Source organism: Phocoena sinus, chromosome 11 (genome assembly GCF_008692025.1).
Source record: "Phocoena sinus isolate mPhoSin1 chromosome 11, mPhoSin1.pri, whole genome shotgun sequence".
In the NCBI taxonomy this organism is placed as follows: Eukaryota; Metazoa; Chordata; class Mammalia; order Artiodactyla; family Phocoenidae; genus Phocoena; species Phocoena sinus.
In genome coordinates this window covers 7,212,920-7,237,881 of record NC_045773.1, presented here as the reverse complement: position 1 = coordinate 7,237,881, position 24,962 = coordinate 7,212,920, and the positions used below count along the sequence as shown (strand labels likewise).

The following is a 24,962-nucleotide window of genomic DNA, read 5'->3' as shown; positions in this document are numbered from 1 at the left end:
AGGGACTTTTTCACCTCCTTATGTTTTCCTCCCAACTCTTTCTAGCTCCTGCAGTGTGATAGTCCACGGACAGAATCACAAAGCCTCCTTCAACAGAGTTCCTCCCCCTTTAGAGGACATCCCACCCAGTCTCCGGGATACAGTTATCGAACTACTGCACTGAGACCTGGGAACCCCCCTTCTCATGGTTCTTCAGAATCCTCCCTCTCTTCCACATCCTATTCCAGCCCTGCCCACCCTGTGTCCACAGACTCGTTGGCCCCATTTACGGGGACACCAGGGTATTATAGCAGCCAGCCACATTCTGGAAACAGCACCGGCAGCAGTCTTCCAAGGAGGAGCTGCCCTTCTAGTGCTGCTAGCCCTACCCCGCAGGGCCCCTCAGACTCGCCGACCTCAGACTCGGTTTCCCAGTCCAGCACAGGAACTCTGAGTTCCACCTCCTTTCCTCAGAACTCTAGGTCGTCATTGCCATCAGACTTCCGGACTATCAGTCTGCCCAGTGCTGGGCAGTCAGCTGCCTACCAGGCCTCCAGGGTATCTGCGGTTTCCAATTCACAGCACTACCCACATCGAGGGAGTGGGGGTGTGCACCAGTACCGGCTCCAGCCACTGCAGGGGTCAGGGGTCAAGACTCAGACAGGACTTTCCTAGGGCTTCTGGATTTGGGCAAACAGAACTTGAATGAGCCCATAGCTGCTTCCTTCCAGCTGCCTCTGGAACCTAGGCCGAGCATATTGCTGGGGGAGGGGGTACAAGGTGCCAGAGGATTGGGTCTGGTCAACAAGAAACAAGACTTGTGGTCGTGACTGGCTCTGGCCTTGGAGAAAGATGTAAATCTTGTCTGAAGCAGAGACTATAAAGAAGTTTCTCCCTGCTGTTAAGGGTACATTGTTGACAAGCAAATGGTGTTTCGGTTAGTAATGGTTCTAAGTGCAATGAGTTGTGTTGAAGCCTCCGTCTCCCATCCTTGCCTGTATCCTGTAGTCACTTGTGCAGTGAGGACATCTTTTTAAATCAAAAAAGTTTTCAAAGGAAAAAATGGTGAGAAGAGCCAATCTCAAAGCCCCAAAGCCATCTGAGTAGTGTTAGGGTTTTATGCACTTAAGAAAAAAGGTAGGTATATAAGACAACCATTCCAAAAGCAGTTATCTGGCCAAGATATGTCCACCCAAGAATATTCCTTACCTCTGTCTTAAAAACACCAAGAAAGAGGCGGGGATAGTGAAGCTTGGAGTGTGCTTTGACTGAGGGGTGCCTGGATCTCTGAGGAAGAGCTCATGGTCAACTCTTGATTATTCAGGAGCAGATTGTCCTAGTAGATTGTCTGAGCCCCCAGCTGGTACCATCCCACTCCCCTTCCCCAAGCTATTTCACAGCTCAGTAATCTATGAAGTAAGTAGGCAAAGAAAAGAGATATAACTGAGATGGGCCAATTGCATTGCTACTTATCAACTTTTGGCAATAAATTTGATTAGGAAGGGTCCCAGGTGGTTAGGGAATTCTTTGAATTTTATTTTTTCTACTCCCAATTAATCAGGAGTTGACGATCCCCTGAGTAGGACTGCCTCCATGATTGGGGAGCATGCACTCGTGACTGCAGGGTAAGAGTGGAAAGATACATTTGTGGAATGGCACCGACAGGACTGTGATTGTGTGTGGCATGTCCCACGTTTCTTTGGGAGATGCTTATTTGAGAGTGGCCCAGGTGAGAGTGTTATAAAGCCACCCACATACCTAATAACACTGTTCTGGATGAGAGATGAGAGCAAACTGGCTTCTCCCCATCAGTGCATTGTGCCTGTTGTACACCCCTGCAGGAGCCCTGGAGCCAGCCAGGTGGGGTACACAATCTTTTTAAATTCCATACGGTTGCCAGCTTATTTCTTTCACTTGTTTACTGTAATATCCGGCGTGTTTTTATTTATCTAATTTTGTATTCAGTTATAACCATGGTAGGGGTAGCAGATATCTGACAGGTGTAATCCCTGGTGCTGCAGTGGACCTTACTTCTTTCTTTTGGACAAGATAATACTGTGAGTCTCCCTCCTTCCTTCCCTCCAGTTTGTTTTCTCCTTTTTTCCCTCAGCCTCTTACATCCCCTTTCTTTCTACCCTCTCCTACAACTATCATATGCACAGTCTTCTCTCTTTGTGTGTGACTGTTACAAAATTTCACTTTTTCAAAATTGAAATCAGGTGTTTGCTCAAATGAGGGGAGATTTTTTTTTTAATGCTGAGACTTCAGCAGAATACTTTTCTTTTTGTTTCCCCCACAAACCCATCAGTCTGGGAGAGCATTGGGAGTGGAAATCATGTTGCCTGGGATGCTGGTTTCTTTGTATATTATATAAAACGTATGTAAATGTCTCTCCATTTGGGCTGGGGTTTGCATTCTCCCCTTGGCTTTTGACTGAGGGGAGAGGCCAGCGGGCAGGCGGCCCTCACCCTGCCTGGCACGTGCAGAGACCCCAGCCACTCTGTGTGGGCAGGGTGCTGTCAAGACCAGACCTCTGGGGGGGGGGGGTGGGGGCGGGGGGTGGGGGGGGACTCTTGGAAGGGAAGAAGTATCACTTCTTTCTCAAGTGGAGTGTTTACACCTTGCTGTAACATTTGAACTTTCACAAGAGATGTAATAATTTTGATAATAAAATTCTTAACCATAATAATCATAAGTTGAGAACTTCTTTGTCCAGTTCTGTGACCTTGGCTTGCCTGGTTTTCCTAACGCTGTCCTTACTTGAAGAGAGCAAAGATGGACCCACATTCAGGAGACTGTGCTCTTGGTGTTGTTTTGTCCATAATGGGGTCAGGAATACAGACTGATCTTCCTTCACCATTTTATGATTAAGATCAGGCTATAATCCTTTACTAAACAGCTACTGAGTGCTAGGCTATATGTAAGGTGCTGGGAATATGAAGATAAGACAGCCTCCTTCTCTATTACTAGGTACGTTGCTTTCGATGTGATATAAGTATTAGAAGCTGAACTGTATTAAAGAAATAAGCAAGTGCACCTTGTATACAACTTCACAGTTAACCAGGCTCTTCCATTTATGTCATTGGTTGTCTCATTCATCCTTAGAATATGTTAAGGTAGGTATATTATTCCCATTCTATAATTTTTTATTAGTTTCAGAGGATATAATGTGTCCAAGATTTCTCTCTTCTAAATGGCAGGCTCCAACTGACAGTCTTGGAAATTTTGCAGTTTACCCAGGAAACAAAAAGAGATAGCTAGAGATGCTTTGAAACTGACTAGAAATTACGTAACTAGCAGGAAAAGTATATCATACCAGTTCTTGCCTTAAAAAGCAGTCTGGGCTTTTTAGCCTTCAGGCATCATTTTGATGGTGCATGGTTCTCTGTTTACTAAAGGTCACCCTGAAGAAAAAAATGCACTATTGTCCAAATGGAGTAGGCCATTTACTTTGAAACTACACTGATCATCAGTTCATCAGCACAGCCTTCATAACCTGCTATGAGGCTCAGAGACAGAAAGGTTCCTGTGCTGAAGATGAATAAAGGAAACAGCTTGGAGAAAAAGCATAGTTATTGAAGGAGATGGTGTTCCTCTATAACTTTTCCCTGCTCCTACACTCAAAACTTACTCTGAGATACAAAACCTTGGGCAACTTTATAGGAAAATTACACATACCCATGAGCCTCAAAACACCAATAGCCACAAGACCTTCATGGTATCACGTTCTGTTCCAGAGGAAGCAGTGGTGTGTCTGATGGGTCTCAGAACTCCAAACGAGCACTCACTTGGAAGTTCAGCGAGCCAATTTGAGAACAACAAACTAGAAGGGATTTGCAGTGCGGGCAAAGGTGCTTGGGTAAGTCTGAAGGGGCTGGAGCAGTCTGGGCCCAAGACAATTCTAAACAGCAAAGCTTCCAGGACAGAGCTCCACACTGAAAAGAAACTCCTGATAGAATCCAAATTGAGCAGGAGAGGTGGAGGATCACATTAAATAAAGTATTTTGAATGAGTGAAACTAGGATTGTCCATAAAAGTGTTAAATAACTTACCTTGTTCTTTAACTCCTGAGAGAAACAGTTGGTCATAGGTTGTTCTGCTGGGGCTTCCCTGGTGGCGCAGTGGTTAAGGATCCACCTGCCAGCGCAGGGGACATGGGTTCAAGCCCTGGTCTGGGAAGATCCCACATGCCGCAGAGCAACTAAGCTCGTGTGCCGTAACTACTAAGTCTGTGCTCCAGAGCCCAGGAGCCACAACTACTGAGCCCACGTGCCACAACTGCTGAAGCCCGCTCACCTAGAGCCCATGCTCCACAACAAGAAAAGCCACCACAGTGAGAAGCCTGTGCACTGCAACGAAGAGTAGCGCCTGCTCGCTGCAACTAGAGAAAGCCCACACACAGCAATGAAGACCCAACACAGCCAAAAATAATATAAATAAATAAATATGTAAAAAAATTAATTGTTCTGCTGAATGTCAACTGCTATTGTTTGCACAGTCCATATTTTAATATTTTACACACACAGAAAAAATGTGCTGTAAAACCTTGAAACTAGAAAGAAATCATACCTCCCTTTATTTACCCATAAAAATGGGTAACAAAGTACCATAGTCAAATTCCAAACAGTTACAAGAAAGTAGCAGAATAATATCCCCACAGATAAAAGCATGCTAATGAAATAGGACAGGAAAAGGAAATAACAGGTATACAGATTGGGAAAACAAATGACTGTTCACAGAGGAGGACATAATTGTCTTATAGAAAATCCAAAAGAATTGACCCCCCCCCCAAAATAAAAAGATGCAACTAATAAGCAGTTATAGCAAGGTTGCAAGGTATAAGGTTAATGATATAAATGTCAGTTGCTTCCTTATATACGAACAACTGGAATTTGAAAGTTTAAACACTAACATTTACATAAGAACTGAAAAAATGAAATAGGTATAAGTCTAACAAAATATCTAAAAGACCTATATGGGTAAAACTACAGAATTCTTGATGAAAGAAATCAAAGAACTAAAGAAACAGGGATATTCCACGGCCATGAATGGGAAGACTCAATCAATGTCAGGATGTCTGATCTCAACTTGACCTATAGATTTGTAATCCCAATCAAAATCCCAGCAGATAGGGCCTCCCTGGTGGCGCAGTGGTTAAGAACCTGCCTGCCAATGCAGGGGACACAGGTTTGAGTCCTGGTCCAGGAATATCCCACGTGCCGCAGAGCAACTAAGCCCGTGCGCCACAACTACTGAGCCTGCGCTCTAGAGCCCGCGAGCCACAAATACTGAGCACACGTGCCACAACTACTGAGGCCTGCACTCCTAGAGCCCGTGCTCTGCAACAAGAGAAGCCACTGCAGTGAGAAGGCTGCCCACCACAACGAAGAGCAACCCTCACTCAACGCAACTAGAGAAAGCCTGCATGCAGCAACAAAGACCCAACACAGCCAAAAATAAATAAAATAAAATCCCAGCAGGTTGTTTTGTGGATATCAACAAAATTATTCTAAAGTTTATAGGCAGAGGAAAAAGACCCAGAGTAGCCAACACAGTGTTAAAAGGGAAGAATGAAGTCAGCCGGCCTTTGAGACTTACTATAAAGCTACAGTAATCAAAATAGCACGGTATTGGAATAAGAATAGACAAATAGGTTGATAGAGCACCCGGAAATAAACCCACACAAATACAATCAACTGATATTTGACAAACAAGCAAGGGCAATACAGTGGGGAAAAGATAGTCTTCAACAAATGGGGCTGGAACAGTTGGACATCCACGTGCAAAAAATGAATCTAGACACAGACCTTAAACACTCTTCACAGGACTTCCCTGGTGGTGCAGTGGTTAAAAATCTGCCTGCCAATGCAGGGGACACGGGTTCGAGCCCTGGTCCGGGAAGATCCCACATGCCATGGAGCAAGTAAGCCCGTGTGCCACAACTACTGATCCTACGCTCTAGAGCCCAAGAGCCACAACTACCGAGCCTGCATGCCACAATTACTGAAGCCCGCACACGGCAACGAACAGTAGCCCCCGCTTGACACAACTAGAGGAAGCCTGCATTCAGCAACGAAGACCCAATGCAGCCAAATAAATAATTTTTTTTTTAAATGAATCCGCCTGCCAGTGCAGGGGACATGGGTTCGAGTTACAGTCTGAGAAGATCCCACATGCCACGGAACAACTAAGCTGGTGTGCCACAACTACTGAGCCTGTGCTCTGGAGACCGCAAGCCGCAACTACTGAAGCCCACACACCTAGAGCCCGTGCTTCGAACAAGAGAAGCCACCACAATGAGATGCCCACGCACCGCAACAAAGAGTAGCTCCCACTCGCTGCAACTAGAGAAAGCCCATGCACAGCAACGAAGACCCAACACAGCCATAAATAAATAAATAAGTTTAAGGAAAAAAACAAACAACTCTTAACAAAAACTAACTCAATGTATCACAGACCTAAATGCGAAACTATACCTAGACAATAACAGAAAATCTAGAAAACCTTGGGTTTGGTGATGACTTTTTAGATACAACACCAAAACCACCATTCATGAAAGAAATAATTGGTAAGCTGGACTTGATTAAAATTAACATCTGTTCTAAAAACTACACTAACAGAGTGAGAGGACAAGCCACATACTGGGAGAAAATACTTGCAAAAGACATCTCTAATAAGGGACTGTTATGCAACATACAAAGAGCTCTTAAAACTCAACAACAAGTAAACAGACAACCAAAAGCAATCTTAAGATTGAGTGCAATCCTTACCAAAATTCCAATGGCGTATTTCACAGAAGCAGAGCAAACAATCCTAAAATATATGTGGAACCACAAAAGACCCTGAATAGCCAAAGCAATCTTGAGAAAGAACAAAGCTGGAGGCAGGCATCATGCTTTCTGATTTCAAACTATATTACAAAGCTGTGGTGATTACAACAGTATGGTACTGGCATTAAAAAAAAAAAGACACATAGATAAATGGAACAGAACAGAGAACCCAAAAATAAACTCACGCATATATGATCAATTAATTTATGACAGAGGAGCCAAGAATATACAACAGGGAAAAGGACAGTCTCTTCAATAAGTGGGAAAACTGGACAGCCACGTGTAAAAGAATGTAATGGGACCACTATCTTACACCATGTACAGAAATTAACTCAAAATGGATTAAAGACTTGAATGTAATACTTGAAACTATGAAACTCCTAGAAGAAAACATAGGCAGTATGCTCCTTGCCATCTGTCTTGATTATGATTTTTTGGATTTGACACCACACAAGCAACAAAAGGCAAAGTAAACAAGTGAGACTACCTCAAACTAAAAATCGTCTGCACAGCAGAAGAAGGGAAACCATGGACAGAATGAAAAGGCAACTACTGAATGTGAGAAAATATTTACAAATCATATATCTGATAAGGTGTTAGTATCTAAAAATATATAAAGAACTCATATAACTCAAAAAGAAAAATTGCAATTAAAAAATGGGCAGAGGATCTGAATATACTTTTCCAGGTAAGAGAGACAGATGGCAAACAGGACATAAAAGGTGCTCCACATCACTAATCACCAGGGAAATGTAAATCAAAACTACAATGAAATACCACTTCACACCTGTTAGAATGGCTGTTATCAAAAAGACAAATCAGTTCAGTGAAGATGTGGAGAAAAGTGAACCCATGTGCACTCTTGGTGGGGATGTAAATTTTTGCAGCCTCCATGGAAACCAGTACAGAGGTTCCTCAGAGAAATAAAAATAGAACTACCATACGATCCAGCAATCCCACTTCTGGGTATTTACCTGAAAAAAAAAAAAGACTAACTCAAAAGACATTTGCACCCCCATGTTCACTGCAGCATTACTTACAGTAGCCTAGATATGGAAACATCCTACATGTCCATAAATGGATGAATGGATAAAGAAAATGTATATTTACAATGACAGCCATAAGCAAAAAATGAAATCCCACCATTTGCAACAACATGGTTGCTCCTTGAGGGCATTATGCTAAGTGAAGTAATTTAGAGAAAGACAGATACCATATGATCTCACTTATATGGGTAATCTTAAAAAAAAAAAAACTCAGGGATACAGAGAACAGATTTGTGGTTGGTTGCCAGAGGTGGAGGTTGGGAGGTAGGCCAGATGGGTGAAGGTGGTCAAAATGTCAAACTTGGAGTTATAAATAAGTCCTAGGGATGTAATATACAGCCTGTTGACTAGAGTTAATAATACTGTATTTGCGGGCTTCCCTGGTGGCGCCGTGGTTAAGAATCCACCTGCCAATGCAGGGGACACGGGTTCGAGCCCTGGTCTGGGAAGATCCCACATGACGTGGAGCAACTAAGCCCGTTCGTGCACCACAACTACTGAGCCTGTGCTCTAGAGCTCGTGAGCCACAACTACTGACCCTGCATGCCACAACTACTGAAGCCTGCACTCCTAGAGCCTGTGCTTCGCAACAAGAGAAGCCACCACAATCAGAAGCCCGCGCACCGCAACAAAGAGTAGCCCCCGCTCACCGCAACTAGAGAAAGCCTTCGCGCAGCAACGAAGACCCAATGCAGCCAAAAATAAAATAAATAAATTTTAAAATAATAATACTGAATTTGCAAGTTGCTAAAGGAGTAGATCTTAAAAGTTCTCATCGGGCTTCCCTGGTGGCGCAGTGGTTGAGAGTCCGCCTGCCGATGCAGGGGACACGGGTTCGTGCCCCGGTCCGGGAGGATCCCACATGCCACGGAGCGGCTGGGCCCGTGAGCCATGGCCGCTGAGCCTCCGCGTCCGGAGCCTGTGCTCCGCGGCAGGAGAGGCCACAACGGTGAGAGGCCTGCGTACCGCAGAAAGAAAAAAAAAAAAACATCACAAGGAAACAATTTTTGTAACAATGTGATGACGGATGTTGATTAGACATTGCGGTGAACGTTTCACAACATAAAATAAAAGCAAGAGAACAGAACAAATACCAAAAGTTATAATTCAAGAAAACTTTTCCTTAAATATTTCAAACTACAGAGTGAAAGAACATAATGCATACCTTGTAAATTCAACCAAGAATTCAAACCCAATATCAAGACATTCTAAAATTGTTGGAGTTTAAAGAAAAGAAAAAAATCTTGGATATCTAGGCCTAAAAAGTTATTTATAATGGAAGGGAAATTAAGCTCTGTCAGGTTTTGGTTTGTTTTATGGCTGCATTGGTTCTTCGTTGCTGTGCGCGGGCTTTCTCTAGTTGCAGGGAGCAGGGGCTACTCTTCATTGTGGTGCACGGGCTTCTCATTGCGGTGGCTTCTCTTGTTGCGGAGCAGAGGCTCTAGGCACATGGGCTCAGTAGTTGTGGCGCATGGGCTCTGGAGTGCAGGCTCAGTAGTTGTGGTGCACGGGCTTACTTGCTCTGCGGCATGTGGGATCTTCCCAGGCCGGGGATCAAACTCGTGTCCCCTGCATTGTCAGACGGATTCTTAACCACTGCGCCACCAGGGAAGTCCCTCTGTCAGGTTTTTTGACAGCCACACTTTATGGCAAAAGAGAATGGAATAATATATTTAAGATACTCAAAGAGACTATGAACCAAAAGTTTCATACCAACTATGTAATAGCAGCAAACTGTCAATCCTTATGCCAGAACCTGGGGAACTTTATTCCTCTTAATTCTTTCTTAGGAATATGTTAGAAACTGAGCTGATTTGGATGACCAAACTGTCTTAAACAGCAACAGAAGGTCTGGTTGTGAGTTAATTATATGCAGTTAGCTACGTGTAGAACTAAGAATAAATGAGGAATATAAGGTGAGACTGCAGTGTCAGCTGGTTCACGTGACCTAGGCAGTGTAAGTACAGTGCAACTACAAAGAAATAAGCAGAAAATAATACGGTTTTAGTAGTTATATTTGTGGTATTATATATGAGGGCTTTAATGTGAGAGGAAGCAAATGAATCCAATGTCCTTGAGAACCAACTAAGAGTCCGCATGCCCCAACTGAGTCTGCATGCTGCAACTAAAGATCCCACATGCCACAACTAAGACCCGGTGCAGCCAAATAAATAAATATTAAAAAAAAAAAAAAAGACACACCAATTTAAAGAGGCTTCTGCAACGACAACATTTTAAGCATTAATTATAAATGTAATGGAATCAAGTATGTTTAAATCCATGAGTTCATAATGGTACCAAAACATAATTGTTCATCTTGGGAGGATGTTAGGGAACCAACTCTATTTTTGAAAACTAGAAAATAAAGGGAAATACTCCAGCATTATTCTTGCCTTTCCTATACAAGTTGTACCACTATCTGGCTAGATCAAAAATGAGGATGTTTCCCTTTATAGAAGCTCTCCCACAAATAAGAGAATGATAGGTTTGGAGCATCACTATTGTTTAACCTGTAATTACACAAAAGCAATTAGATACTATGTATCTCTTGATTAAAAAACAAGAACAACTATGAAGCAGTCATTAAAATGTTCAAACATACACTTGAATGTGAATGAGCATCTAGATCCAGTTTTCTGGAAATACAGAGAACAGAGGGAACTTGTTCAGCTAAACCACAAGAATGGAGCCAGCAAAATCCCAGCTGTGGAACACTACATAACAAATCGTCCAGTTTCTTCAACAAATTGCAAGGAGGGATGAAAAGAAACAAAGTGAGTAAAGACATATCCAAAGAATAGTCAAAACTAAACGATTTTGTTTAAAGATGCTCACTTGGATGAAAAAAATTATAGAAGTTGGAAAGTGATTACAGTAAAAATCCAGGCGGTGGTTACTCTTAGGAGGGAAGGAAGGGGGGTAGTGTTTGGGGGCACTGGAAAGGCTTCTGGGGTGGTCAGCAAGATTTTCTTTGGTTATGGTGAGAAGGTTATGTTTAATAGGTCATCTGCCTGTACATTTGTCTTATGCTGCAATATGTCTAACAAAACAAAGAACAAAACCTTACATAGCCACGATAAGCAGGCAAACAGCCCTGCTACTAAGTGGCCTAATGTCATTTGAGCCCGGGGCCTCTGTCTGACTTATTTGTGTATTTCTAGAGCCTGGCAGTACCTGAGCAGAACAGTCATTTGACGTATTTTGTTGAATGACTAAATGAATCTGAAGAAGCCTCCAACCCACTCAGGTTGAATTTCGGCACCTAAATGAGCTTTCCAGAACTCCAGATCTGTATGGGTGCCAGCAGATGGTGTCACCAGTCCTTCTGCTCTGCCTCAGTGGACTTGAAAGGGGTTTCAAACTAGAGCTCTGTTGGAAACTTGGAGTCTGGTGAGTTCTACCAATTTCATGCGCCTTAGTCACCTCCCAAAATGACAGTCCTCCATGTCGTCTGGCTTCCCAGCCCTCTCTACTTTTACGACGTACCATCCTTCTCTCCCAACTTTTCTGCAGTGCTCTTTTCTTTGATGGACAAACCCCTACCTCCTCCATATTGTCTGTTGGCCTTGACTGAATATGGTTCTCTCATTAGGACGCCACCTCCTTTGCAGCCTCTGACGTGGAGGCTGCGCCTTCTCTCACATCCTGTTGCGTGGAGGCTCTCCCCAAATGTTTCCAGACAAAATATATCTTGTCCCTCAGATTAAAAATCCCTGCTTCCTCTGCTGCTCACGCATTGGTTCCTGCGCTTTCAGCCCTCTTCCTGCTGTCATCTTAACTGTCCAACCTCTCTCTCTGATTCTTTGATTTTTGGGGCAACTTGGCTTGTCTTCTGCACACCAATTTCTGCCATTATCCTTACCATTTGGGTAGACATCCTAACCAGGTTGCCTCACATCTCAAAGTCTTTTATAAGAATTACTCAGAGTATTCAGGTCAAATACCCAACTTTCTAATTAGCTACAGTCTCCTAACCTTCCAGCTTTTTCACGTAAACTTTAGCGCCTTGATTTCTCCATTTCCTCCGTCAGTTTGCCCCATTGCAGGCTCTCCTTTTCCCATACTCAGCCTAGATCTGTTGGTGGCTCTCTGACTCGGCTTACCTTGCACCTCCCTTTCAGTCTATAGTCTACCTTCTGTGCCTGGCCTCCCATCTGTTGGTGTCACCACACATTCATGGTCACCCATCAGTCCTTTTCTTGATCCTTTTGTATCCTAGGACAGCTCCTTTAGCAGCTGTTCCAAACTTTCATAATTCTTCTCAAACCCCTTGCTCATTCCCTTCTCTTTCAGTAGACAGTGTTGCCTCCTGCTTCACTGAAGAATTGGACGCCATCAGGCAAGAGCTCCCTAAACCTTGTACTTTACCCCAAAACAGAGGCTTCCTCGCCTCTTCCATTAGTCATCCTCTCTTTATCTTTAAACTCTTACCGGCCATGACCTACATTCAGAACTCCTCCATGTTTAAAGAAAAAGAGATTCCATAGCCTCCTGTGGATTACATGCTGGTATTTGTCCACTGCTTGTTCACTGTACTTAAGATTTCCTGAAAGAGTTCCAGTCACCGATTCTCCCTTCTTAGACACTCTTCTCCAGAAGGTGACCCGCACTCAGTCACCTCCCATTCTCTTCCTGAACAGACCTCATTTTGGCTCTAACCTCACTCCTCTGAACAGGCTTTTACCAAATCCAGCAGTAGCTTCCTTGTTCCCAAATCTAGGAGACGCATTTCTAAGTCCCTAATCCTGGACCTCTCTGCTCCATCTGATCAGTGGACCTTCCCCTTGAATTCTAAATGCTTGGCTTCGCTAAGGCCACATTCTCATGGTTCTCATCATAGCTCTCCTGGACATCCATTCCTCTGACCTTTATATGTTGTTGTTTTCCAGCATTTTGCAGCCCCGTGCTCTGTTCACACTACACAGTCACCCTGAACAAGCTCATCTGTACTTCATATGTCAACCATTACCTGCATGTGTTTGTGTTTCTGGCCCAAATCTTTCTCTTGAGCTCCCAAATCTAATTAAGTCAACTGACTACTGGATGGTCCACCAGGATGTCCCACATGCATGTCTCAAATTGAACTGATTATCTTGCTCCCCTGCTATTATTTCCCCCCAAGCAAAAAATTTAACTCTCCTCCTTGACGCCACTGTATCCCTTATCCCCACAATCAGTCAGTTACTAAGTGTAATTTCTACTTCCTAAATATTGAATTCCTTACCTCTCTCAAAACCACTGCCACCACCTTGCTTCAGGCCAGACTTCTGCTTTACTTTTTCTTAAAATTTTCTCCATCTAACTCAACCCCCTAACACTACAACCAGAGTGATCTTTCTGAAATGCATATCTAATTGTGTCCTTTTCCTGCTTAAAATCCTGCCCCATTGCTCTTAGGTCTGAACTGCTGTACACAGCATCAGAGCTTAGTCATCATCTGGCCTGCGCTGATCTCTCCAGATTAATCTCTGACCCTCCCTACCTCACAGTTTACAGTTCAGCGTTTCTAAATTGCTCTTATCTCTTCACAGGTTCATTTCGGTTTCTCATCTCAGCCTTTTTCCCCAAGCTGCGTTCTCTTTCATGAATGGCTCTCCTTGCCCCTGCCTGCCTGCCTCCCTCCTGTTCATCCTACAGTTAAAATTGTCCATCCCCTGCTCTACCCACCCCACCTAAAGCCATGCAAGGTATCCCTACCTGGGGTACCCACAGTACCCTGCACCAGGCATACTTCATCTCCCCAACCAGACCCTTAAGACAGAAACTCTGATTTTGTTACTTTAAGTTCCTAGCAGATACTATGTGCTCAAGATGTGTTGAATGAAGATTCCATTCCCAAGTGCAAAATTTATAATCAATGTAGCTGACACATGGGGCGTGTTAACTATGTGCAAGACACTGCAAAGCAATTCACACGCATTCCCTCATTTGTTCCTTACTTTAGAGAGAAGTGAAAGGACTTGCCCAAGGCCACACAGGCAGAAAAGGGTGGAGCCTTGTTTTCAAGCCCATGTAATCAGGAGCTGGCAGAGACTGCCAGCTATTCTCTCCTTTTGCCTTGGAAACAACAATTTTATTTGTTAACAGATTACATTTCAGTTAGGTGTGCAGTGTGACTCAGTCCTATGGGATCTCCAGAAGTCTCTTTAAAATGAAATGTGGATCAAAGTGACGAGTCCAAGCAGCCACTTCAGGCCATGAGGTGTCCTTGAGGATGAAAGCCAGGGTTGAAAGTGGTGCTGGGTTCCATGTCAGTCATGGTCTGGCTACCTCCACATAAGGTCTGTTAATACGCAGCCACGGCTGGTACAAAGGGTCAGGTTGAATCTCGCCCCTCTTAATCCCCTGGGGGCCAACTCAGAGAAGGAGAAGCTAGCATGGGTGATATAAAGTGTTTCTTTATTTGAATGTCATTCCACCTGCACTGAAGCTCAAACCCAGCAGCAGCAGAAGGGGTCTGGACCAAAATCAATGTTACCAAATTGGACGATGAACAGTGAGGACACGTTCAGACGGAACTTACTAATGGGGTGTAGACAACACCAAGCTATCCTAATGACACACAGCATAGGCCCTCTGCTGCTCAGAGCTCAGGGGAGGACTGTGGCTCCCTTGTTCCCTTCTCAGGAAACTCCAGTCCCACCCGAAGGCTAGCCCTGAGCCAGGCAGGGGCCTGCAGAAGTTTCTCGTCCTGGGAAGGTCCCCGCTTCTCCAGAGAGAGGGTTTCCCTTTCTCAGTTCACACTGGAAGCTGGAGAAGGGTGACTCCCCTGTGCCCAAGTAGGAACTTCAAAAGGTGGCCAAAGAATTCTTCCCTACAGCCTTGTCTAAAAGCTCTCAACCTCTTGGCTATAGCAGGCCTGAAAAAGATCTTGATCCTACCCATGGTGTTTTCCTCCATGGGTACTGGTCCCCAGAGAGGAAAGTTCACACATCCCAAGACCCGGAAGGACTTGAACAAGCAGTGCTCTGACCCCCCACTAGGTTGGAGCTGCATTGGCCTCTCCTGAGATAGTCCCACACCAGGCAAAGGAAACCAGATGGTGCCAGAGCCCTCTGGTCCAGGCACGGCTGGGGGAGGAGTGCCTCAGTGGGCCGCTCAAAGCTCAGCGTCTTTCAGGGACCAAGAGACGGATCTGGGAACGGGCCATCTCTGCTTCAGCGTCCTCCCGAAGGCTTAAGCCAAGTTGCCAGACGTGGGTGAGAGCAAACTACAGACATCCTTGCTGTGATGGCTTCCTGGCCCCGGAGAGCCATCTGGGCCCCGGCTTGGTGACACTTCAGCCTCACCTGGGGTCTCTGGTTGAAACGTGTTTCCCGCTCTGCTCCCACCTCTGCTAAAGCTTCAGGGACAGGGCTTTGGTTTGGTACCCACTCCAGCCTCTTTCCCTTCCCTAAGGCACCCTGGTGTTCCTTCAGCCCCACCAACACTCCCCTCCTAACCCCAAGCTCCTGGGTGCGTCTCCCACTGCCCCACAGCAGCTGACTGGGTGGATGGTAACAGGGAATCACTGTCCAACCACCCCAAGGGGAACCACCCTCCCTTTCTCTACCACTAACCCACTTCAGTGGCACTAACCTGCTCAGCAATCACCTAGACAGTTCCCTTGATGTGGCGCCTCTACCCCAATGGGGTGGGGCATGGCTGCCTGGGCCCCGCCTCCGCCTCTGAGGAGGTAGGTCCTAACCTTCCCACCAGCAGCCCACAGGGGTCTGTGGCCGCCGTGGGTGGTAGACTCTCCCCTCGCACAGTGGGCACGCAGCAGCTGCTCCCCATTCCTCCGAGTCCTGTCCCCTCTATCCTCCTCTCCTTCCCCTTCCTTTCTCCCCCTGCACCTGGCCTCCAACAGCTCACCTCTCCCTTTGCCTCCTTCCCATCCCTGTTCCTTCCTCGTCTCTGGCCACCTCCCCTCCCACCTCCAGGTGCTCTATCCATCACGCCTCCCTCTCTGGTCACTTTCTCCACTTCTGTACCCTCTAAATCCACCCCACCACCCCCCCATCGCTTGGTCTCCCTCCCTCCTTCTCTCCCTGTCTCTGCACCTCCTTCTCTTTCTCCCATCTCTGTCTCCTCCCCATTTCTTTTTTCTTTTTATGGCTGCACCACGCAGCACGTGGTATCTTAGTTCCCCGACCAGGGATGGAACCCGCACCCCCTGCACTGGAAGCGTGGAGTCTTAACCACTGGCCCGCCAGGGAAGTCCCCTTCCTCCCATTTCTAATCCCTTCCTCCTGGCCCCTCCCCCTGATGCCCTCCAACATTGGGCTTTGGTTTGGATCTTGGAGGAACTCACTTCTGCCCCCCCACTCCACACCTTCACGAGGCTCCCCTCATCCTCCCACTCAGCACGGGACCCTGGTGGGAGCAGGGGAGAGGGGAGCACAGTGCAGGGACCAGAGCACAAGGGGCAGGTGTCTGCCCAGGAGGAGGGAGTAGAGAGGGCCGGGGTCAGGACTTAGTAAGTTCCAGGTTTCAGGAACCCTCCCAGGCCCCAGCATGTGACTCCAGTTAGGGTCCAGATGGGGGACTCAGGCAGAGGATTTCTAGGGTCTGTCTTGGAAACTCTGTCAGGTCCAGGTCCTATGGAAATGAACACAAGGCTGCAAATACATGGCACTCGCTGCCTTCCTCCCTCCTTGGGCTGAGGCCGACATGACAGGGAGACCACACGCTTCCCCACTGAGCCTGCAGGGGCCTCATGCCCCCCCTCCACAATAGGCCAGGCAGCCAGTACCTGGAGACAGAAGTAGGCACACGAAATGAAGCCAACCGGCCGCCAAAATGGGGGCTGGAAGGGGCCGTCCACGCCCCAAGCCAGATGGCTCTACCACCGGGTCCCCAAGGTAGTGAGGGGAGGTCAGAAACACCTGCAGTCTCCTTCCTGTGCTCCCTGCAGGAAGGGAGGAGATGTCCCCACGGTGGGAGGAGAGGGGGAGAGAAGACTTCATCTGCCCCACAAACACCTACACGCGCGCGCGCGCGCGCACACACACACACACACACACACACACACACACACACACTCATACACACTCATGCCTCGGCTCCAAGCGTGCCCACTGGGTTGCAGACCCTGGGCAAACCGCAAGGCGAGAGGTGGGCAGGGAGGAGGAAGAGGTGGGGAGAGGGTTACTAGGGCTGGGGATGGGGACAGGGGGTACCCTGTTCAGAGGTGACCTGCAAGTTCAAGTTATGCAGAAAAGTATCAAAGAGGCAAGACAGTCTCTGCCCTTGGCAGAAGGGGATGGGGGGACAGCACGAGAAGGGGCAGAGGGGCGACGCATCCCCTAATTCCCTACTCATGGGCGCCTCTCCCCAACCCTGACAACAGGGCCAAGAAGTCTACGCTGTACAAAACAGGCCGGGGTCAAGGGTCCAGTCACTGGTGAGCCATCCGAGCAGGGAGGAGGCCAGGCCAGCCCCAGAGCTACTTCCAGCCCCAGCTGCAGAGGCCAAGCGCCATCAAGACAGGAGTCCAGGCTCTGCCTCCAGAGCCTGCCTGTCTTGGGTCAGAGTCCACGTGGACAGGGCCCCAGTCAGCATCTGACCAGAAGGCCCTGTGCTTTCTCCCTCGGTGCAGCTCAGACTCCTTTGGGAGAGCTGGGACCAGGCTGCAGCAGGAGCAGAGAGGCCCCAGGGAGGCCGGTGGCGCCTGGAGCTCTGTGACGAGATGATGGAACCACCATCAGCCAAAAAAAAAGATAGGAAAGAGTCCAGTCGTCTGCCCTGGAGCAGTGTCTTGGATAAGTTTCTGCAGGAGGCGGGGACCAGAGGAGGCGAGGATAGAGCCAGGCAGCAGCCCTCCGGAATGAGGGAGCCTGGTGGGGGAACCACGGCGTCGCCTTCCCCTGAAGACTCTGCAGGGCCCTGGCCAGACTGGAGGGGAAGAGGAGGCCAGGGACTGGGGGCTGTCTCCCTTAGGTCAGTTGAGGGAGGTGCAGACCCAGACCCTCCCAGGCTCTGCAGGGCCTCTCCCCTCCCTCAGGCTGCATCCCAGCCCCAGCCTCTCTTCAAAGCCCGGAGCTCGCAGGCAGGTAGCAGGTGAGGTCAATCCAAGATCGGGGTCTTCCCTCAGAGCGTGAATGGAGGGATGAGAGGGCAGAAGACAGGACAAGCTGAGGGCAGGTCAACTCCTGGGCTGTGATGCCGGCCTTCAGGGTCCCTGTGAGTGAGCGACGGGACAGGGGAGGACTCCCCATCCAGAGACATCACCCCCTGGCCGCAACACAGAGCTTACTGTAGAGCCCACAAAATCTAAGAGAGAGAGAGAGAATTGGAGAAAGTCAGAGGCCGCCCGGCACTGGGGCTCCGTCAGCCACTCCTCAGGGCAAAGCTGGGCAGAGGGGTGAGCTGCCCAGGTTCTGAAATGCAGCCAGCCCTGACTAGCTTGGAAGGTCTTGAGCCAGCCATTCCACCTCTCTGAGCCCCAATTTCCTCATCTGTAAAATGAACATAGCCTACTTCTTCACAGAGTGATTCTGAGGGGTTAAAAAGATGTAAATAATGCCAGCCGAGGGCTTTGCACAGTGTTTGGCCCATAGTAAATAGTGGAAATGACACCAAGTATAGCTTACTTTTCTTCCAGAGGTCTTTGGCTCAGAACTGAATGGTGAGGCTCACTCACCTTGAGCTCCCAGTGAGGGAAGGAAATCCCCAGATGCTGAAGGAAGGCAAACTGGGGCTCCCTTATGTCACTTTTAACACTGAGCTGTTAGGGCGCTTTGGGGAGGAAGGAGAGGACACTGAGTGGGCCAACCTCACACTAGTCACAACCCCAAACTTCTTTGGAAAGGCCACGTGGCTGTCTTAGTCTTGCACTTCTGGAAGCTGCCACCAGAGGGCAGGCTCCGACCTCACACCAAAACCATAGAAACCACCAGGTGCCAGTGTCTCCAGGGACAGGAGCCTCAGAGACGGACAGCTTAGCAGCCCAGGAGGGCCCTGAAAAGGGGACTTGGCAAAAGGGAAGAGCCTGGCCTTTGGACTTGGACCTCACATCCTGGCTCCACCACTTAGGTAACCTTGGGCAAGTCACTGGACCTCTCCAGACCTCGGCTTTCTCATTTATAAAATGGTGGTCATGATGCCTGCCTGATGGGGAGCTGTGAGGAGTGACAGCTTTCTCTGAGCATTCACCACTGCCCCGTTATAGGCAGTCTTTCTTCCTTGCAGGACAGCCCTGTTAGGTGGTACCATTCTCACCACCCTCGTTTTTTGTTTTTTTTCCTTTATTTTTCTTTCAGTTTTATTGAGATATAATTGACATACACTACTACAGAAGTTGGAGGTGTAGAGCAGAATGACTTATATTTTGTGAAAGTATTAGCAAACAATTTTTTTCTAATTTAATTAACACTTTATATAGCAGTTGGTAACCTCCATTTAAAACATATTAAATTTACCAAACATAACATTACCTGAAATGGGCTGTGAAACCCTCAATATTATTTGGTGCTCTGAAACTTTTTACATAAACCACAGTTGGGGGAGTGCTGATTCATGAGACAAATTCTGCTCTTTTCTTCTTTCTCTTACTCCACTGTCACCTCCAAGACATGTTAGACCGGAGGATGAGCTCTCCCTGCCATGGGGAGGCAGAGGAGGCGGCCTCATGGAGAACATGGACTGGGACAAGGGTCGGCAATAGATGCCTCAAAGACGTTAAACATCTGACTTGGATTAGGAGGCTTCTCAGGAGGATGAAATGAAAGGGTTGTTCTGAAGCTGGAGCGCCTCTCCCCATCCCTTGTCCCATCTTACGGTGACAGTTCAGAGGGGTTGGTCTGGAATACGCACAGATGGTGGGGACTGGGGGACAGTGCAGGCCTGGACTGGGCTCAGGTGGGGTGAGTCAGGTAGAGTCTGGGTGTCAGTGCTTAGCACTGGGTCAGGTGTCCTTCCAGTCATCTGGTGTGCCTGTTTGTATCCAAGTCCAGTTGTACTTGGAAGAGGATGGAGACTATGGACCACTCCATAGATCAGGTCTCTGAGTATCCTCGGGGGATAAAAAGGACCTGAGTCTTACTTTTTTTTTTTTTTTAACCACCCTCATTTTAAGTAGTGCTGGAAACTGAGGCTCAAAGCGGTGAATTCATTTCTTAGCTCAACCTGCTTCCAACACAGACAACCTGCCTTCACGGTCCAAGGGTGTTCACACCACAATACTAGAGTAACTCCTGCCAAATGAAATAACCCTCACTATCCCCATTTTACAGGTAAGAGGCTCCAAGAGATGAATGTAATTAAAGGAAAGTGATGAACATACACCCAGCACACACTAAGAGCTCAAGGAAGGGTGAGACAACGAAATCCGATTTCCCATGGCAGAAAACGGGCACCCAGACAGACAGGGTGTGTCCCCTTTCTCTAGGGGCAGCATGGGCCCCTGGGTCAGAGGACTGACCTTCCTTTAGAGAGCAATCTGGAATTATCACTGAAACTGTGAGTGTGCAATTCCACTTCTGGAAAGGCACCAAGAAAACAGAAGGCAAGGACAAAGATGGTCACCGTAGCATTGCCAGTAACAGTAAAAACCTGGGAACCTCCCTAACAGCCCCTACAAGGAGAACAGTTAAGAAACTATAATTCCTTCGTCTTATGTAACGCTAGGCATTGGATAAAAAGGACAAGATGGTTCTCCACAAAATGATAAAGATCTTTAAGACGTGCTCTAGAATTGAGCACAAAAAGCAATCTGAGGAGGGATTTGTTTTGGACGATGCCTCTCCTATATTAGCACATAACACTACCATATATTTCAGAAAGGGACATACGTAGATACACAGATAAGCATCTGATAACTGGTTACCTGAGACTCTGGGCTTAGGTGTCAATTTTTTCTTTATTGTATATTAATGTTACCTGATACATACGAAAGTTTATGTGTACCATACTAGGTATAAAGCATACTGCACCAAACATCTGTGGGCTCACCATGCAAGTACTTAACTCGCCAATAGTTTGTACACACCCACCTGTCCCCCACCGCATGTCCTTGCTTCCCTGCTTCCATCCCAGCTACAGAGAACCACCATGATACCTTTTGTATTGATCATGTCTTTGCTTTTTTAAAAAATATGCAATATTACCACATATATATATATATTTAAACTGTATTTAGCATAGTGTTACTTAGTTTTTTAACTCAAAAAAATTATCTCACTGTCATCTTCTGGAATTCTATTTTTTCCCCTCTGTCTCAATATTATGTTTCCAGGATGTATCCATTCATTCCATTACATATAACACGTTCATTCATTTCCACAGTTGGAAACAATTCTGTGATGTGATGTATCACCATATATTTATCCATCCTCCTGTCAATGGCCATTTAGGTGGTTTTTAGTGTTTGCTATTTTGCAACTGCAGCCAACAGCATTCATACATTTCTCCTGGGTTTATACTCATGGGAGGGTTTGCTGGGTCAGGCGTGCCAATGTTCGAATTTGAGGGATAACCTCCAACTGTCTCCCAGTTAGTCGGCCTCTCTGTTAAGGTTTCCACCTTGTGCTTCACTTGACTTTGAAGGTGCCCCGCCTGGCGGGGCCGGCCTCGCCCACCTCCGCACCCCGCGACCGCCAGCCGCCCACCCGGAAGCGTGCGCCCGCTCACCTTTGTTCTCCTGCTTGAGCTCCTCCTGCAGCAGGTCCGTTTGCCGGTTGCCCAGCACGAAGGCAAGGAAGGAGAGGATGAGGGCGTTGAGGATGCCGATGATGGCCAGGATGTACGCCCAGCGCACCGAACAGTCCCCCAGGGAGTACTTCCCGGTCTTGGCCCCACACATGTCCCGGATCGTCTCGGCGTCCCAGCCGTCGGGGAAGATCATGCAGCCCAGCACGAGGCACAGAGCTGAGGGGGCGCCAGGCCGAGCCCACCGCCAGGGTCAGGAAGGAAGAGAGAAGGGGAAGATTACTTCCCAGAGCCTGAGGACCACCAGGAGGCCCCCTGAGGCTGGGCCCCGCTCCCCCGCACCGCCCATCAACCCAAGAGCCTATGAACCACCCTCTGTGGATCCAGAAACTCTAAACCCTGGGAGGGCCTCATGCCTTGCGGAGCAGAAACTTTCCAAAGCACAATGCCATCGCCTGCCCCCATCAAATCAACTCCTCCTCCGGGAAGGCTTCCTGGAAATAGGAGAAAATAGCAAACCAGGGTCACCTCCTTCAGCTCCCTTTAGCATCTTGGCCATGCTTACCCTCTCCCATCCTCACCATTCTTTATTTTTTATTTTTGTCATTTACTCAACAAATTTTTATTGAGAGCCCTTTTCCGGGCTCAGTAGGCCACCTCCAGCTGTGACCTTCCCCTCCTGGCAGAGAGTTTACGACTATGTCCACTGGCTTTATGTTGCCTTTTTTAGTGCCTGACAGTCCGCCAGTTACTGTTACTGTGTCTGAGACCTGAGGTCACCACAAGGCTCAGGTTGGGGCAGAGGGGCCCTTGACCCCCCCGCCAGGCCCACAGGTGCTTAACCTGGGTTTTAGATGACAGTGATGACAAAGTGGGAGTGGCGGTCAGTTCTGCCCACTGTCTAGGAGGCACATCTCGTTCGTTGCCAGGATGGGGGGGGGGGGACAGCTGGCTTTGCCATCTCTTTCCCTCATCTACCGTACGAGGAAGTGCTCCCCACGGCACAGACTCTTCCCTGCCTCGAGTTCTGCCTCCTCTGGCCTCACCCCGACCTTCTAACAGGACAGTCCTTCCACACTCCCCTAGGCTGTGCTCCTTATACTGACACAGGGCGCCCCTGACGGCACTGTGATCTTACACACTCAAACACACACACACACACACACACACACACGTTGGAGCAGGCCTTCCTCCCCTCTCCAAAGCGCTCGCCTTCTCCAAGACAATTCTTAGCTCAAGTGAAAGACACCTCTAATAAATGGCTGGGGAAAAGAGCTTGTGGCAAAGGGAATGGCAAATGCAAAAAGGCCCTGAGGCAAGAATGAGCTTGGTGAGTTAAAGAATTCAACAAGTTTGAAGATGCCCTTTAGATACCCAAATGGAGAAGGAAACTCAGGGAGAAATCAGGGCTGGGGATATAAATGTGGGAGCTGTGGGCATGTAAATCCCTAGGACTGGACGTTATGGAAACTGAAGAGAAGGCCCAGGACGGAGCCGAGGGGCGCTCTAGCAATTATGGGGTGGGAAGAGAGGAGGAGCCTACGGAGAGGGCTTGACCCAGCCACCTTCCCAAATTTCCCTAACACTCTTCAGGACCCTCCAGGACCCTCCAGGACCCGGGAGAGGGGAGGAGGGTCAAATGCCAGGGATGGGGGGGAGTGGGAGACGGGGCGCCTAAGTCCTTCACATCTGCAGGGTCCTTTGAGGAGGGGCGGGGGAGGCTGCACTCCCACCTCCACGTCCTCGGCCCTGAATCTCCAGCTTGAGGCAAGGGTGAGGAAAGAGCCTGGGAGGGGCAAAACCCACCCAGTCCCTCCTCCTCTCCCGGTACAGTGTTTCCTCTCCTGCCCAGAGCATCCCCGTCACCATGGAAACCGCGGCAGTAGCCTGCAGGTGGTCCTCCTCCCTCTGCAAGCTCAGCGTTCAAAGAGGTTTTCTCCCAGGGCTCTGCGCCTGCACGTTCTCTCTGTCTCGCTGCCTCATCACTTACGTGTCTCTCTAGTCGTGTCTCCATTCCTTTCTCTTCTCCACCCTTTTCATCTTTTTTTGCCTCTCTCTCCACACCCCTCCCCCTCTCTCTCCAGCTAGTCTATACAGTGCTTAATCCTCAGTCTTGACCCTCACTCTTCCCTTTTCTCCTTAGATCTCAGCATCTGACATTCATTCAACACCCCTCCTCTTCTCTCTGCCTTTTCTTGCTTGTCTTCCTTCCCTTTATCTACCCCTCGCCCTTTCCTCTCTCTGCCTCTCCCTTCATATATTCCACAAATAAATTCTGAGTGTCTTCTATGTGTCAGGCACTATGCAGGGTGCTGGGGACACTGCCAGTCACGGTTTCTTGTCCTCAGGAGCGGAGGTGTATAGAGATGAATCAAATCAAATCAACACACAAATAGAATATTTATACATGTCAGGGAGCAACTGGAAGGAGACCCAGGATGACAGGGCGCTCAGAGAAGGCGTTGGGGCGGGGAGCGGGGGGGGGACCTCTCTCTCCATCTCTCACTCACTCTCTCTGCCTCCTTTACTCTGCAGTGTTTTAGGTGGTGGCTATGGGGCCCCAGAGGCTGCTCTAGGAACTACAAACACCCAGGAGTAAAGCAAGTGGAGAAAAGCCAATCAGACAGGTTTCCTGAGACCTGGGGCAGGAGAGGAAGAGACCTCTAGGGACAGCATAGACCAGGTAGGTGATCAAGAGGCTCAACGATCAGGAGGTGGAATAACTAGAGACAAGGCATCCTTCAGCATCCCTGTGTGCTGGATGAGGAAACCATGGCTGAGGTCTCTGGAGTCCAAGTTCAAGTCTCTTGGAAATAATGAGCTAGCTGAAGAGCCACCTGCTATAAGGCATAGACACAGGTGCAGGGTGCAAGGTGGGGTAAGTGGGGTGCATTGTGGGATGTACAGCATCACCCCTGGCCTCTACCCACCACCCACAGTCGTAGTGATAAAAAAAAAAAAGTCTCAAGCCACTGTCAAATGTCCCGTTGGGGGCAAAGATGTCCCTGGTTGAGAACCGCTGGTCTAGGGGAAGGGGCCTTCGGATGGGGCACCAATATCCAGTCACCCTAGAGTCTGCTGACTTCCCAAGCAAACAGGTGGTGGTGGACAAATTTAAGATTAACAATATTACTGTTATTAATAATATAATAACGATAACAAATACTATTGAGTGCTTAACTATGTGCCAGGGTGTGAAGCTCCTACCATGCATGATCTCATTTAATCCTATAGCAAACCTGAGGCTCAGAGGAACTAAGTAGTACTGTATCCACGTCACACAGCTAGGAAGTGGCGGGCTCTGTGTTCAAACCCAGACAGGTCTTTACTTAATGTTTCTCTCTGAATAGACTCACTTCTTCTTTGGCCGTGCCACGCGGCTTGTGGGATCTTAGTTCCCCAACCAACCAGGGACTGAACCCAGGCCCTCAGCAGTAAAAGCTCGGAGTTCCAACTACTGGACCGCCAGGGAATTCCA

General features: G+C 47.9%; 2 protein-coding genes across 28 annotated transcripts in view; one reads left to right on the top strand and one right to left on the bottom strand.

Annotated features, from left to right (window-relative positions):
* Positions 1-1,025, top strand: part of SETD5 (SET domain containing 5) — an 80,658-nt gene extending 79,633 nt beyond the window's left edge. For all 25 annotated transcript variants that reach the window (XM_032650443.1, XM_032650448.1, XM_032650449.1 and 22 more), the window contains one exon: positions 46-1,025. In XM_032650443.1, coding sequence (XP_032506334.1) covers positions 46-654 — 609 coding nt within the window. In that variant the 3' untranslated portion in view covers positions 655-1,025. The remainder of the gene's footprint in view (positions 1-45) is intronic.
* A 14,978-nt stretch (positions 1,026-16,003) lies between these two features.
* Positions 16,004-24,962, bottom strand: part of LHFPL4 (LHFPL tetraspan subfamily member 4) — a 29,028-nt gene continuing 20,069 nt past the window's right edge. The window contains exons 2-4 of one of the 3 annotated variants that reach the window (XR_004352361.1): positions 21,467-21,703; positions 16,590-18,109; positions 16,004-16,435 (exon numbers count right to left, since the gene is read on the bottom strand). Coding sequence is in view for 2 of the 3 variants with exons in the window: in XM_032650450.1 (XP_032506341.1) it covers positions 21,330-21,703 (374 nt within the window). In the remaining variant the exon portion in view is untranslated. Of the gene's footprint in view, positions 18,110-21,156; positions 21,704-24,962 lie in introns of those variants that run through there. The other 2 variants (XM_032650451.1, XM_032650450.1) reach the window with 2 other exon arrangements.